The sequence below is a fragment of the Stylophora pistillata genome, chromosome 6, assembly GCF_964205215.1.
Source record: "Stylophora pistillata chromosome 6, jaStyPist1.2, whole genome shotgun sequence".
Classification (NCBI taxonomy): Eukaryota; Metazoa; Cnidaria; class Anthozoa; order Scleractinia; family Pocilloporidae; genus Stylophora; species Stylophora pistillata.
Genome location: NC_142524.1, coordinates 24607511 through 24624152, shown reverse-complemented (window position 1 = coordinate 24624152; position 16642 = coordinate 24607511). Strand labels below are relative to the sequence as shown.

The 16642-nt window shown below is 38.2% G+C and overlaps 1 protein-coding gene and 1 pseudogene across 4 annotated transcripts; one reads left to right on the top strand and one right to left on the bottom strand.

Annotated features, from left to right (window-relative positions):
- Positions 1–1974: 1974 nt before the first annotated feature.
- Positions 1975–4598, bottom strand: LOC148728961 (putative skeletal organic matrix protein 5 pseudogene; annotated as a pseudogene). Its single transcript, XR_015988679.1, has 3 exons — positions 4564–4598; positions 3599–3731; positions 1975–2739 (listed from the first exon to the last, which is right to left on the bottom strand). The product of XR_015988679.1 is annotated as a putative skeletal organic matrix protein 5 pseudogene (transcript).
- Positions 4599–9589: 4991 nt separating this feature from the next.
- Positions 9590–15758, top strand: LOC148728960 (dehydrogenase/reductase SDR family member 7-like). Of its 3 annotated transcripts, none has more exons than XM_088725338.1 (8): positions 9590–9935; positions 10717–10838; positions 11321–11477; positions 12083–12132; positions 13163–13279; positions 13438–13509; positions 13834–13997; positions 14526–15758. In XM_088725338.1, the coding sequence occupies exons 1-8, from the start codon at positions 9665–9667 to the stop codon at positions 14563–14565; spliced, it is 993 nt and encodes a 330-aa protein (XP_088581464.1). In that variant the 5' UTR covers positions 9590–9664; the 3' UTR covers positions 14566–15758. The 3 variants fall into 3 exon arrangements, with proteins under 3 accessions (XP_088581464.1, XP_088581463.1, XP_088581465.1); XM_088725337.1 differs by having other exon boundaries at positions 9593–9935; positions 11285–11477; XM_088725339.1 differs by lacking the exon at positions 13438–13509 and having other exon boundaries at positions 9595–9935; positions 11285–11477.
- Positions 15759–16642: the final 884 nt, after the last annotated feature.

Below are 16642 nucleotides of genomic sequence, written 5' to 3'. Positions count from 1 at the left end.
TCTGGACTTCTAGTTTAATATTTCAGTATTTCTCCTTCATTTATCAAAACAGACTAGAGATGGACAGGTATAGCTTTTTCTGTGATGACTAGGAAATTACCAGGACGAACCAAATTTTTAAAATTTTGGCAAAATTACCAATTGCAAACGGTTTCTTTTTACGAATCATGCTTTGCTCGAGCTCGATAATCACCGCCTTTTTTCAGATGAACTCCAATCTGAATTCATTAACCCTAGATCAACCCTGACAACACCTTGTTAATTATTAACCTAAAAAAGCGTCATATGGCGAGTAATGCTTTGACAGTTTAAAGTGCCTACGACTCGACATGTTTTTTTTCTTTTTGTTTTTTGCGTTTTCTGGTTGATGGCCGTTCTCAAAATCTTAAATAGTCGACCATGGCGCCTAGCGATTTTTACGCGACTGAAATCAAAGTATGTTACGCATGAAACCCTACGGGAGTCATTTATGTTGACATGTTATAATTGCCTATTCACACTTTGGCGAAAATAAGTTTTTGTAAATAACTGAATTTGCGTACGTTATAGTATTTTACCTAGTGCGGGAGGTCGAAGGTTCGAGCCCCGGCCGGACCAACACTCAAGGTCTTAAAATGATTGAGAAGAATTTGCTACCTTTCTATAACATCAAGAAATGGATAGATATTCTAGTCTTCTCGGATAGGGACGAATAAATGGAGGTCCCGTCTCCTGAAGGGTTGGAGGTAGGAGACGTTAATTTCCCCGCACGAGATTACTGTGTGATGGATGTCCTCCCCTGGGGTGAGATGGGTGGGTAGAGGTGAGATGGGTGGGATGTACAGGCCCCCATTTAAACCAGCTTCAAGCTGAACTGGGCTGGCCTGTCTAAATATCGCAAATACAAATGCATACAAAAATACAAATACCTAAATTTTACTCAGAAACTATAGTTAAAACAACAGTGATTAGTTTGACGTGAAACAAAAATTCAAAAAAATAAGCCCTCGAAGGTCCACCGCATCCTTAGCATATTTTGATATCTAATTTTTTCCAAACTTTTTATTTTTTTTCTGATCCGTGATCCGATCCGTGATGATCCGGACTTTGTCGACACCGTCCTGGCTTCGAAGAACGCTGTTACTAACACATGCCACTAATAAATGCAGGGAAGATGGCCGATTTATTCAGCTTCAAAAATAATCCCGATTAAGGGGCCTTTTCTCACACTGGACACGATTGTTCCATATTCAGTGGTCAGTGCGCTGGACTCTGGGTCAGATGGCCCGGGTTCAAGTCCTGGCTGGGGCTTGACGTTGTGTCCTTAAGCAAGACGCTTCACTCACATTGCTTCGTCTTCTCGGATAGGACGTAAAGCCGGAGGTCCCGTATCCAGCACCTATCAATTAGTTAATTTCGGCAGGGGGTGTTAAAGAACCCACATCACGAGATTACTGTGATATGGTCTGGCCTCTTTACTGGGAATGGGGGGAGGGGGCATCTGTAAAATTTCTCCTTTATTAATTTTAAACTGCCGCCGGCAGTCTGGAAAAGTCCCCCGCACAGTGTTGTAAAGCGCATTAGAGCATTTACATGGAAATGCGCTACAGAAATCGATATATTATTATTATTATTCGTTCGTCTGACGTTCGGCAAGCGAAGAATGGTGACCTTTTTATCTTTTATTTCATACGTTCTAGATGTACTTGTACTCGTTGTCTTTCCACATTTGCGCTTTTGTTATTTTATGAAAATACTTCCGATTGCAATTTCCATCGTATTTTAATAACAGAAACACATCATTTGTAATAAAGGTCATTCCCTTTCCTAAACTGACTGATATCCTGTTGCCTGAACGGTGCGAAACCGAAACCCCTGTCGGATCCTGGTATAACAAGCTCTAAGGGCTGTGTCTTCTCCCAACCTGGGTTTCCGAAAATCCACCTCATGAGCCATCAATTCCCCCCCCCCCCCCACCCCCTTCTGCCCTCAAGAAACTGAAGGTAACAACCGTAGCAAACTCATTGTGATAACAACGCTACGACGAGATAAAATTGTGAAACAGAAATATTATTGAATTAGATTAGGGCGAATCTAAGTGCTGTGAGAAAGTCGAGACAAACGAAATACTCATTTACAACACTGATGTCAGTTGTTTGCCAAATGGGACATGTGGCAATGCTGCACTTAAACTGAAGTGTCTCCCTACTAAAATACTAATCTTTTTTATAATGTGCACTTTTCAGTGAACTAGTATATAGCCCATTGCTGTGATGTTTACTTCACCATTATCTGCTGACTCCAGCTGGCAAGGCAACATTTCCACACTTGATGCCAGCATTCGGGAAACCGTGAGTACCAAATCCGATCCTGGAATCGCATGTGAGGCAGTTCTCTTCATTGTTGGCGACTATACCAATTCTTGCTTTAGCATTGAAGCTAGAGCCATCCACAACATTGAATCCTTCCTTATTACAGTAATACTACAAAGATGCTTGTGGACCAATCAGTGATTTCCATGTGTCACGGCCCAGTGAGGTGTTGCGGTATTGGCCATCAGCAATCAATGAGTGAAGAGAGCTGGCCTGCTTGTTTATCACAATGAACCTGAGCTGTTGGTCGATCTTCATACCGAGGCAGATCTTAGAGAAGGATGAGTTCCAGAAGGTAGGTCTCTTGTGCGTCAAACCCAGTCTCTCCCTCAGGAATGTTGCTCTCATTTTGATCAGCCCAGTAGTGTGAGTGGTAATCAAAGGTGGTCTGGTAAGGAATTGAATAATTTTGAGAATCGCACGCTTCACTTGAGCGAGTTGTAATTATATCTTGGTATATCTCTCAGTTAGTCCGTGCGCTGTAATTTTTCAATTTAGCGGGCTTTATTTCATTGTACGTGAAGCTTAATTGAAAAGTTTGTTTGAATTGAAGTCTTTCCTATCTGTTTGAACCCAAAGATAAAATAAACATCTAGGAAACTTCGTTTTCAGGTCGTTTCTGCCGGTTACGAAACTTGTTTTTTTTTTCCAGCGCTCCATCCGCAACCTACCATCAGTAAAGACCTTAAACTCGGTTTGCGAGAGGCGTTTAAGAAAGCAGACGGGAATTATCACAATAATAAAAGACTATTATGATTTAAAAATTGCTCCTTTTCAAAAGTAGCTGCCAACTTTTCCAATGCAAGCTGGCTTTCTTTGCCCATGTCATACCCTCTGTTTGAATCAGAAGGTTTTGGTCTTTTGATAATGGCCAGGGTTTCAAATGATCAGGGTTTAAAAAAAAACTGGTAAAAGGTGTAAATTTACAAAAAAGCACCCGTTCGTAGTGTGTATATGTGTGTATATGTTTTAAATGGTATGTTTTAAATGACCCCTTTGTAAATTGTCGATTGCGCGTGCCCTCTAGATCTGCTCACATAAAATCGTATTATACGCCGAGCGCGTTGGCTCGCACAACATTCTTACACATATGTTATATATGTTATCAAACATCTTCGTTCTTCCACTTTATGAGTGGATTTTGCTGAGTGAGCCTGCTAATTAGGAAATATTATCAGTTCGGTCGAAAACTGAATTATGGCTACAGAGAGCGGATCGACTCTCTTGCGCACACAACTGTTCGATACCTTGTTACCGTCAATCTTCATGACCAGCGTCCATCCACCACCTCCATATGTTCCGAGGTCGTCGGTCATGTGACAGTTTACAGGAAGAACTTTCGATCCTACGCTTAGTGGGTAAGCTTTGTTTCCATTGGCTCTGGAAGAAAATACATCCACACATGAAGGAGCTTTAGTTGAAACTGAAGTTTTTGTGATTTCTTTAAATGAGGTTTTTTCTGTAACGGACATTGTATCATACATATGCAGGGATTCCTGGGATCCTGGGATTCTTTTGATATTGAGGTTGCTGGCACCGTTTAGGTACAGTTCAGCATACATCACGTATTCAGGGTAAGTAGCAAATCAGCTACACGACAGGGCTCATTTGGGGGAAAAATTAAACGACAATCTTAAATAGTACTTAAGCTTAGGGCTTTAATTCCTGAAAGTGGCATGATCCCGTACAAGTGTCTCGAACGAAGGGGATCCTTCTCTCAGAATCCCTTCCAGATATCAAATTTGTTTGCTTTTTGTTTCATTTTTGTTGCTATTGTTGTTGTTTTGCCGTTGTTGTTTTGCCGTTGTTGTTTTGCCGTTGTTGTTTTCCGTTGTTGTTTTGCCGTTGTCGTTTTGCCGTTGTTGTTTTGCCGTTGTTGTTTTGCTTTTGTTGTTTTGCTGTTGTTGTTTTGCAGTTGTTTTTTTGCTGTTGTTGTTGCTGTTTCTTTTACGAGGCAGGTATTATTCTCTAGAACACAAGTTCTTAAACATTTACTTTTTACTCAGTCGCAAACTATGGCAATTAACAATGCGCATCTGACGAGCCAAGATTTAAAATGGTAGTAAACTGAATTGAAGTGAAAATGCATGAAATTAAACCAAATGATTCATCCTTGTGCTCGTACATGTCATTATTCTGTGCAAGATCTGGATAAGTTTTTCAGAGTCATCAATGTGTGTATCAAGTGTCCAACAAACTCAAGCATACTTACTGATTCTGATCGTAAAATTCTTTGTAACTCCGAAAAGCTAAGGAGAGAAATAAACTTTTCGTTTATTTTCAGAAGAGCTGGGTGTAAATAACTTAGTATCAAAGTTTTTGTTTGTGATTGAGATTGAAAACCACGGAGAAGAAATACTGAGGCAAGATCTAGAGAAAACTTTGCAGCCTCAGGTTGTAATTAAATGAACCCTTAGACATCTTCAATTTGCTGAATCAAAGATAAAACCATCGTAAACCCACAACATTATAATCAGAATTGTAAATTACCTATAATATTTTACTAGAGCATTTTTCAGGAAGGTCCTTTCACAAAATGAATACCTCTTACGAAATTTATATATATATATATATTCTCCCCAGTAACCGGCTTGACACACACAAATGTATCTTTTGTGCGTTAGTCCACTCAGGCATGTCCCATTAAACAAGCAAGGGTTACTGGAACATGGGTTCTGATAAGCAAAAACACATTTTAATGATTATTTGTCCTGGCCTCTTTGAAAATGCCGAGCCACTGTCTCTCTACCCGAAAGACTTCATGAATCATTTCAAGTGCCCCGTTCAGGCCCAATTAACTCGGTTTTAAATCACTCTAGACAGAGGGGTTTCCCGATACCTAAACGATATGATTCCCCGATCTTGAACCGAGAATTTTCTCCTGAAGCTCATTATAATTTCTGTTCACGGAGTTGAAAAGTATCGACACGGCTGGCGTTCGGACATGAAAAGCTCTGTAGGTAAATTTGTCAGCTTCACCAAACCACTAAGCTCTTCTCTAAAGCGGAAAATCTCGCCGCTTTTGAATTTTTATTTAAACTCTGCATTTTATTCTAATATTTACTTTTGCCTCTCTTAATTCTCGACAAGTGCTTTTCTTTTTCAGCTCTCTCATCAGAAAATCCGTAGAATAACAAAGATGTAAGTTTTTTGCGGTAATCTTACCTCAATACCAGTGTAGGTAAAGCCATCTCGTGGTTTCAGGTGCTCCGGGATGTCCAACGTGATCAGAATCGCTGAACTGACATAACACTTGATCGTTTATTGATCGACCGATGTTAAATGATACGCAATTATTATTAATTATGCACTGTCCTCTACAGGAACGATGCATGCCCACAGGCAAATTGATGTTTTTAGTCACATGACCCACATGGGCGCGGCCATCTATGGATGGAGTGAATTTGAGAGATCGGCAGGAATCTGCAAGGAAGTGAGCAACAACTAATGTAAATTCAAGGTGATGTTAAAAGTAGCTGTAAGAGTCAGCGTGATAGTAATAATGATATCTATAATTAACAACTGTGATATTAATAACAATGATAATGATGATAAATGTTTAACCAAAAAAATCCGCAAAACGTTGTCCTTACAAGGCTGAAGCCAGATTTCAGGACAAGACGAGGCGAGTTTCGAGCGCCGAAAGCGCGAGCCGCTAGAGGGGTCTGGGGGCATGCCCCCCAGAAAACTTTGAAATCTAGAGGTTTAGAAATGCTTTTTTAAGGATTTTCCGTTGCATTTTTCTCCAGAAAAGTCAATCTTTAAAAAAAAAAAATCAAAAAAGGCCAAAATTAAGACGAGGCAATTGCCTCGTCTTGCCTCATGCTAGCAACGGCCCTGCCTTAGTTTCTTACGACAAGGAAATTTATGATCATGATTCGTTAAAAAGTATCAACGCTATGCATGGTTACAGACAGCATTGTAACAGGATATCACTACCTTAGGAGATCTCCAGTCAGATCTCTGCATTTGTCACCCGTGTTATTTTTTTTCTTGGCAAAAAGAGCTCCTTTTTATTAAAAAAAAAAAAATTACTCTTGGTGGGAAGTATTCAACTATAACTGCTGCTTTGTATGAAATGTACTACGTATGATGCACGATCCTTCGCAGTAGATAGCGCTATTTATGCAATAGCGCTATCTACTGCGAAGGATCGTGCATCATACGTATTTAATACCGCAGTTCAAAGTATATGAACTTCATATATTCATTGTATATGAAATGTACTGTTGGTACTTTTTTACGACACCAGTTACATTTTACAGTTTTCAGTCACCTACTTTCTTTAAGAATGCGGTGTAACGTTGTCCGGGACATAGAAGTTTAACACAACATGTTTTATTTTATGGTCCTGGTTTGCGCGGACACCCACAGTACTCAACAAACCCATTCCCAGGGTCTAACGACAACCGGGTATAAATCAACATAATTACGGGTGACACGTGACAGCAACAACACAGGGATAAAATTGTGGTCTCCATCAAAATATGCGGTGATCTTACAATACTAAAATTAATAATACATGGCTAGAGATTTTCCATAAAGCATTGAAAACATCGAAAAGACTCCAAGATAATTGACACCAGTAGTCTCATACATTTACCATGTTTTTTTTCTTTTTTAACTAAAACAATCAAAATTTTACAGCCTTTGGTTTTATTCTGTGTCCCAATATGAATTTAATATCATCAAAATTTTCAGAACTAATAGCCAGTAAGCAACCTCACGGGTGAGCATTCCAACGTGACCAAGAAAAAAATACGACCTATCATCAAATAATTCTACGTTATTCACTGTCATGATCACTCCCTTAAACAGAACGGAAACGGATGTAAAAGTATAAAGGCTGATAGTTTCGAAAGAAACTGTTTGGGGCTGCGTCGGTGGGAGTAACGAAATAATTTGGATATATCAACAAAGTTGAAATGGTAAATTGGCCACCGTAATGATTACAAAAGCTGACGTTTCGAGCGTTAGCCCTTCGTCGGAGCTCCGACAAAGGGCTAACGCTCGAAACGTCAGCTTTTGTAATCATTACGGTGGCCAATTTACCATTTCAACTTTGTTGATATATCCAAATTATTTGCATGTAAAAGTATTTTGATAGGTGGGCTCAAACTTGATGTGCTTGGTTATACTTCGCCACCTGGTTTCTCATTATCTTTACCAATAGATATTTAAGGTTTAGAAAAACCGGCACTGAGAAGGACAGGGTTAATTAATTAACATCTTCGTTTGAATTTACTTTAAGTCTTCGAGGGTAAGATTCTCTATAAATAATCTCTCAGAAGCTCAGTCGAGAGTAAATGAAATAACCAGGATTGATATTGAAAAGGAAGCTGGTAAACTTTGCAGAAGTTAGGCTAGGTTACTTACCTTGTGAAGCAATAATAAAGTAGACTGAAGAGATAACTTCTCCAAAAGATAAAAGATATAGTGAGAGCTAACTCAAGATAGTACTTCATTTTCAACAAGGATGCAGAGAAATTAAGCAATTATCTGATTGCACAGCAAGCAATCAACCACAGGAACCAGTTGATAGACGACGAGAACCTTTTCATCAAATCATAATAGAGTCAGTTTGTATCTACGAAAAATGACATTATCAGCTACTTGACCCGAGAGCAAATTTTGAAATTATTGTTGCCTCGTGTTTTTTCTTTAAACGAAACATTCTACCGTTTTTTTTTTTAATTTTTTTTTAACGTTTAAATCTCAAGAGTATCTCCACTAGTATCCTTGCGTCAACAATGGAAATAATTTAAACCACAGGTAAATCTTAAAAAAGCATTAGATGATAACCATGGCAACTAAACCGCTTAATGGATCATCGTCACACGACTTTCTTCAGCGGTTTGTATTTCAAAAATCTCGAGTTAGATTTAAAAATCAAATTAACTTTCAGATTGTCTGATTTTTTGAATCTCAAGGTTTGCTATTGCGTTTAAAATGTGAAACCTGAACTTCTGATTTTAATTATTTGCAGCCTTTGGCGTCATTCTTTCAAAATAGACCTTCAGGTAGGGTTTTTTAGGGTTTCTTTCATGAATCATGTTGTGCCCAATACTCACCACCTGTTTTTAAGACAAACTCCAATGGAAACTTACTACTCAACTTGGAAAGCCCTAATTCAACCCTGAATAACATGATTTCGCAGTATCTTTAAGTTGTTAATTATTAACATCAAAGAAACATTGTCTAAACATTAAATGCATCAAGTGGTGACTAATTGCGTTCACTGAAACGCTGATATGAAGTGCTTGTCATTTGTATTGGAAATCACATAATTCCGACTGCAATTTGGGATAAAAAAGAATAAGTAATTATTTCAAAGGCTAACCAAATTACCCGCAATGTAGAGCTAATCCAATTTGTAGTCTTTGAAAAGTTACCAAATTATGTATAGCAAATTGCGAGAGATAGCTAATGGGATTAATTTTTAAAGATATACATGCAAAAAAATTACTCTGTGTTTCACTTTAGTTGTACTTCTTTCTTCTTAAGGCTCTGGTTCGGCTGCTTGCCTTTGCCCTGTCCAGCTTTCCTTTCAAGAACTTGCTTCGAGCTTTTAAACTCTCCTTCACCAACATAATTAGAGCCTTTGTACTCTTTCTCTGTTAGGTATTGGTTAGTAATAACAGTGAGCATTTCACGAAGACTATTAGGCTAGTAATCTTCCCCGTCTATCTCAAAAACTTTTGCTTAAAACTCCCCGGAAATTTTTTCAGGATGTCCAGTTCGTACTTGTCACACTTCGTCATAGCCGTTTTTCCAGACTTTTAGCCGTTTCTTTATACTTTGTTGTGTGTTTTGTTGTTGCAAAACAAGTCCGAGCCGAATGCGAACTCTGCAATTCTCTGAATCAATGAAAAATGAAGTTTTCGATGAGTTACTTAGCCTTTTTCATAGCTCCTGAGAGAAGACTTTTTGCGAGAACACGACACAACAGCACAGCGGTTAAATGTCGAGTATGCACTGATGGAGCAATTTTGCCGACAACGCCAATTTCCCGTGCAATATTTCAAAGGTAAACAGCTGTCACACAAAACTATAAGAAAACAATTAAAAATTTCGTAGAAATCAGGAGAAGTGAACGGACATCTCAATAAGTTATAAAAATACAAGCTATGCCGTTGAGGAACATATCTTGGTTAGGTTATTCGCTTGTTACCAGTTCGCGCCTCAGGAAAGTCAACACCTGGGCTGCCTGTGGTCTTTTAATCTCTTAGACTCAGGCCTCTTACTCGGTCCGCCATTAGTGTCCACGGAACCTGACTCTCTTTTCGCTTTTATTAATCAATATTTCAAAGAAAATGACAGGTTTCCTCGAGATATGTGTTTTTCTGTTTGTCGTCTTGCACATCTTGAGAATTTACTTTGCTGATTGTGATGCAATACTGCATTTCTACGAAAGATTTGCAAAACCACCGGATAAAAGATTGCGAGGTAAAGTGATTTGGATCACTGGTGCATCGAGTGGAATTGGCGAACATTTAGCCTACAAGCTAACTGAATTGGGCTGTAAACTGGTGCTGTCGGCGAGGAGAAAAGACGAATTAGACAGAGTGAAAAATCAGTGCCTGAGTAAGTGTGACTCTAAGGTTTTTTAATTAGTTCATCTTCATTCTACATCGGGAAGTGAAATTTGTTGCTAAGGGCTTGTTCACACTACGCGAAACTTTGTTTGCGAACAATTTTTTTGACCCACCAAAATTTTCACTGGCTTCGGAGGCCTACAATCTTTTGTTGGGAGCGAAAATCTGTTGTTCCTTGACAGATACAATTCAACTGGTCATCATATTTCGTAATTGAACGTAGCCTCTTACGAGCGATGGTAAGTTGTCGAATGACTCTCTCCAAATTTTTCGGTGTGGTGCAAACAGGGCCTAAGAGAAATGGGTGAGGGGGGTTGTAGAATCTTTTACTCTGAGAAGTGACCAACAATGAATTTCTCCATTCAGTGCCAATACATTTCCAAACAAGAATGCAGTAAGAAGGAAAAAAAATATCAATGAAGAGATTTTGACTCAATGCCAATTTTTTGGAGTTGCTCAACTATATAAAATAATAATAATAACCTTTATTTTAAGAGGGTGACACCAATTACTTTGAAAGTATTCTCCCTAGTGGCCCTCTAAAACACCCACCCATCCCACCCCAGGGGAGGACATCCATCACACAGTAATCTTGTGAGTGGGAAATTAACATCTCCTACCCCAACCCTGCAGGAGACGGGACCTCCATTTATTCGTCCCTATCCAAGAAGACTAGAATATCTAACCAGATTTCTTGATGTTATAGAGGGGTAGCAAATTCTAACATATAAATTTGTGTGAATATCAGAATTTCTTTTCTTGCTACACAGGCTTGGCAAAAAGGATTTTCCCATTGAGCTTCGAGGAGGACTTTCTTGTTGTGCCGTTGGATATTACAAATTTCTCCTCTCATGAAGACTGCGTAGCTAAAGCTCTTCAACAGTTTGGCAAGGTCTGGTCTTTGCTTTAATGTGATAAGTTCTTATTTTCAATTTTATTTCAAACCTCGTCTGTCCCCGATTCAAACGGGAGTGAGAGGGAGATAGGTCTTTCACAGTATCGACCTCACGCCTCTGGAATACCTTACCACTGGACATAAGAATGAAACCTACTATCAAATGTTTTAAGAAGGCCATGGGAGATTTTTTTAAGAACAGTTATAAACTATTAGAACATTTTATCTTAGTTTTTATAAACTTTGTAATTTTAGATTTTTAGCTCTTGATCTTTTTCCATAAATAATTAGTTTTTAATCTTTTTCAATAATTATTTGTAATATATTTTAAGAGGGCCACTGGTTTTTATACTGTTATGTGTTTTACCCTCTTCAAATAAAGTTGATTATTATTATTATTATTATTATTATAAGGCATACATGTACTTTTTTTTAAATCACAGATTGATTTTCTAGTAAACAATGCGGGAATTTTACAGATGGGTTCTTCAGTGGATAGTGATCATGACGTGGATATTTCAGTCCTGAACACAAATGTGTTGGGGACAATTTCTATTACCAAAGCTGTTCTGCCCCACATGGTTCAAAACAGGAATGGTCAAATTGTTGTAATAAGTAGTGCCTCTGGGAAATGTGGTAAGTTTGATATATCATTTGAGGGAGGGGGTTTCTGATGATGAGAAAGGAGCCATACTGAAAATTCTGTAATAAACTTTACATTTCCTCAGCCCTTATAAGATGCCACTTCACAAATACACATTTTGAGTCTACCATGTGTAAAGTTCATGGAAATTGATAAATACCCTTTCTTATCTACCTGGATCACCTATAAGGGTGTTCAAGTTTAATGTTAGAGCAGAAAGATTGCATGTGTTGTATCCAGAAAAGTGAACCTGATGAGCAAGCAAAACAAAAAACAGGATTTGCACTCCCAAGGGAAACAGAAATATTGCAATCCTTTGAGGATACCTCTGCAAGCAACATTTTTTTACTGAAGAACAGAGCATGCTGCAAATGCAATTTTGTCTGAAACATGTGGTTAAAACCTCACTGTTCCAGTTTGTACTTTATATTTAAGAAGCAGATGAAGTGTTTTACCCTTTGAAATGTAAGATATATGCCATTTCTTTTATCTCATATTATTCACATGAGGCATTATCGTGGTAACAAATTTTTGTTCTTGTATATGATGAACACCTCAAGACGAGCACAACACTAATTAGTTGATGTTTATTTTGCAGCACCAGGACCTAATATGGCCGCATATTCAGCTTCTAAACATGCTCTTCAGGTGATTGACTTAAAATGGTACATGATTGCATTTTTCTGTTACTGATTTTGTGATGTATTTTACTAAAGACACCAAAGCACTAAAGACAGGTCTTGAGTCAACTCTTCATGACTACTTCAAAAATATTTCTCTGGTATATTCTGACCTCAATAAGAACAAATGGTTGGCAGGTCCCACTATAGTATTAATCACACTTGGAATAGACAGTGAGTTTCTTTAGGAATTATGGAAAGTAAATAAGGTAAAGGTAAATATTGGTCTAAACTTAACAAACAGGGATTTTAATAATTATGATCCATAAGGTACAATCATTCCCATGGAGCCAACTGTATGAAAATTGCTCAGAAAAACTCAGACTGTTGTAAGTGTGAGTCCAGTTTATGGAGGTTTGCTCTGAAAGGGGGTACCCCAGATTTCAATTGATAGGGATGATCAAATGTGGAAAAAATTCCAACCCCCCCCCCCCCCCCAAAAAAAAAACCCCTTAGGGCTTCCAAAAACCCCAAAACATCCCTGGACCAAAATGTAACCCCCAAAAAAATACCATGCCAAATTAATAGTCATGCATTATGTAATAAAATAGTGACAAAACAAGTTTGGTTTTTTCTGTATTCTTTGAACTCCACAGCTAGGATACACAGGAACTATGTCCAATCTTCAGATTGTTTTGAATACCCGAAGAAAACTCCCTACTTAGATCAAGCTACCCAAAAAAAATACTTGCCAAAATTTTCCAACTCAAAATGATCTAGAAATCCAAATATTTCAACTCAGAAAAATCCTACCATCACCCATCTCTTGAAGTCCAAAGTACTTCCCCTAATGGTTTGCCCTACTGCTAGTTTACCCCCTTCCCGTTTTTTGTGAATTGGTGATTTGAGGGCAAACTAGTTCTACTTCAAGTGACAAACTCCCACAGGTTGAAAGGCGACTAACTTCCAATTGGGCAAAATCTCCATTTACTGTTTCAAAACTTACAAATTCAAAACAAAATTGTTGTACAGTACTTATCTACTTTTATCATTTTCAGGGTTATTTCAATACTTTGCATATGGAAGTCCATGAAAAGAATGTTGGTGTCACAATGATATGCCCTGGCTTGGTATTTTCAAACATTTTAAGAAATGCGTATCGAGAGAACCTGGAGGTATTTTGATAAAATCCAAATTTCATACTATTATTTATGATGTACAATTATTAAAGCATTGTTGAACCAAATCAAGGAAAATTTAGTTTGTCCAGACTTTGTTTCAAGAAGTGTAATCGGCGAAGTCTGCTTCACAGCTGGCACGTTCTCTCCCTTAGGTTTGGGTGAAGTGCTCTAGGATAACCACTTTCGATCATTATATGAGCCGTAAAGGCAATACTGTCTTTCAGGTGTGATACAAAAATATGAGTGTTGTTGCCCTATTACCTAAAAATATGAGTGTTGTTGCACTATTACCTAAAAATATGAGTGTTGTTGCCCTATTACCTAAAAATATGAGTGTGGTTGCACTATTACCTGGAAGACCACAACCTCCTTGTACTGATGATGTTAACTTTAGTTCTAATCAGTAGTTTTGATCACTTTAGTTTTCACACATGCAATCGAAAAACGATCCAGCAAAAAATGATCAAGCGAAGACAAGTTTTCTCTATTCCGTAAGACACCTTGCATCATTGCAAGAGAAAAAAAAAAACTTTTTGTTCACTTTACAGACTCGTAGGGATCAAGTTTTTCCAGCGACAACCACCAAAACGGAACGATGCGTGCATCTTATTATTATCGCCATGGCGAACTGTTTGAATGAAGTGTGGATTGCTATTCCAAAACGACTGGTAGAATTGTATCTCGCACAGTATTTACCACTTGTCGGAAACTGGTAAGGTAGTTTAGCTACGGCAGTTGTATTGCATCAGTTTTGCCTCTCCCATCTCCCAATACGCTCTGGTATTAGTGGAAAACTTAATTACGAAATCCTCCTAACCAATTAGGTGCAATGCTTGAACCAGTCGTGACTTAAGTCACCAGCATTTTCCCGCGCTTTATTCGAAGCATCCACTTCTACAAATCAAACTTTTATATGTGGGCACTTCGGGTTGTCTTTGTATTTCAGTCCTCGACAATTCAGAGGTTCCCCGCATTAACCTGCCTTGTACGTCCCTTACTTTAGCCTGGCCATAGTTAATGGCGGGGGACTGTCCCCCTCCACTTACTATGGCCTGAAAATTAATTACTTCATGAGCGCAGAAGAACCTCTGTTCACTCCGAATGAAAATTATAATCGTAAGTTGTATTTTAGCATGGAATGAATCGATGTAATCATTGATGAGTGGCCTTTTCTTCTGATCTATGTAATCACTGATTTATTCATCGATTGATTGTTTTATTTGTCCAATTATTTCTTCAGGTGGGTGCATTGGAAAAACCGGAAACGCCGTGAAACTTGACCGCAGATCCCTGATTAACTACTCGGTTCGAAATTCAAATAGTGTACCTCAATTAATTGTGTTCGATTTGTGCTTTTATTAAAAGTTAAATTATTAAGATAATTTAACTTTACTGTGTTGGGATTAAAAGTAAAGTTGGATTTCTAACTTTGACTGTGAGCATTTTTTGTCCTCCTAACTCAGGACCACTTTCAATTATTCGAGCTGCTTAAGGAAACGTATGGACGCCAATGAAAAAAAAAAAGATTAAAGCTTGCGGATGGAATATTCAGAACCTGTTCCGATTCTAAAATCTGAAGTTTCTAATTATGGGTAGAAGCGTAGAACCCAAGTGACATGCCTCTGTTATTCAGTGTTTATGACAAAAAATTGCCTTAGGTTTTAGATGCAAACAGTTGAGACGGCAGGCTGTCTAAACTAAGCATTTCATTGTATTGACATAAACTGAGGATACATAAAGGGCATGTCTGAGAACATTTGGCGCATCCTTCAACTCTTCGAAATCCACAAATCACTACCCTACGTCAGCTACTAATAAACGTCAAAGACAAGGAAAAACCGACAAACAGGCAAGGTTCAGCTTTGAGTTCTCGTTGGGTAATGGTGATGTTACCCTTACACTGATTGGTAGTTGTGATTACTTTTGGTTTTGAGACACTCGATCGAAAAGCGATCCTGCGAAAGATAATCAAGCGAAGACATCAAAAGTTTTCTTTTTTCCGTTGGACACCTCTCAGCTATGGCAGTTGTATTGCATATGTGTTGCCCCTCCCATCCCCCAGTACGCTCTGGTATTGGTGGAAAACTCAGTTACATCATCCTTCTAACCAATTAGGTGTAGTACTTGAACCAGCCGCGACTTCGTCATCAGCGTTTTCCCGCGTTTTATTCTTGGCATCCTCCTCTACAAATAATGTAATCCTAAACATACGGGCCCTTTGGGTTGTCTTTGTATTTCAGTCCTCGACAATCCTTCTGTTGCCCCCATCCCCCCCCCCCCTGTTTTAGCTTACGTTGTACGTTCCCTTTTTAGTCCAAGGCTGTATGAAAATTTGTTGAACTTTTCTTCACTACATAATAAGCAAGGTTCGAAAATAAATCGCCTCATGAGCGCAGTAGAAACCCTGTTTACTCAAAATGAAAATTAGAATTGTAAATTGTTTTTTCTTATGGAATGAAGCGATGTAATTGTTGATGAGTGGCTTTGTTTTTCTCCTAATTCATTTGACACTAATGTATTCATCAAATGATTGTTTTATTTGTCTATTTATTTATTCCGGTGGGTACTTTGGAAAAACTGGAAACTGACGTGAAACTTTTAAACCTTGCAAATAACAGCGTTTCCTCAAGGTTATGAAGAACCTAGTGATACGGGTGGAAATATTATATAGCTCGATATGAAATGTTGGTGAGGTGACCAAATGGTGGTTTTGGAAACATAGAACATTTATTTTTTACAATTCAATGACAATGAAAAACATCATCATTAGGATAATCTACAAAAGGGTCATAGAGCCCATACAAAGCCAGACCACCTAAAAGGGAAAAAATTATAAATATGGTTTAAGCTGCATAAACGTCAAATAAAAAAAGAAATAACAACCAACAGAACTCACATTGCTGTATATTAGATATTCTACCTAAGGATACTCTTCTTTCTAAATACCGATATCGATAATGTTGGACCATGACGGTAGTCATTTTCTCACACAATTCAAATGCAAAGTAGACTTCAGAGGAGCTCGTCAGAGGAGAAGGCGCCCCCTTCAACTCTGGGCTGCCTGTGATCTTTACTGTAGTTAAATTATCCCAGGCCTCCCATTAAACTAGAGAGCATAAGTCTCAGTCTGCCCGGGTGTCTCGAAACTTCAGACCTCGAAACTTCAGACCTAAGAAGATAATATTTCGACAATATTTCGATAATATTTCGATAATATTTTGAAGATAATATGAAGATAGTATTTCGCAGTTAATAACATTTCATTAACTGCGAAGTACCCACTCTTAATTCTTTTAAAGGGCGAATTTTGCAGTTAATAAAATTTTATTAACTGCGAAGTACTTGTTCTGCATAATA

Coding starts and splice junctions, on each gene's coding strand:
- LOC148728960 (XM_088725337.1), top strand. CDS start 9,665: ATGACAGGTTTCCTCGAGATATGTGTTTTTCTGTTTGTCGTCTTGCAC. Junction 9,936..10,716: donor AGTGAAAAATCAGTGCCTGA/GTAAGTGTGACT, acceptor CTTGCTACACAG/GCTTGGCAAAAAGGATTTTC. Junction 13,998..14,525: donor TTACCACTTGTCGGAAACTG/GTAAGGTAGTTT, acceptor TTATTTCTTCAG/GTGGGTGCATTGGAAAAACC.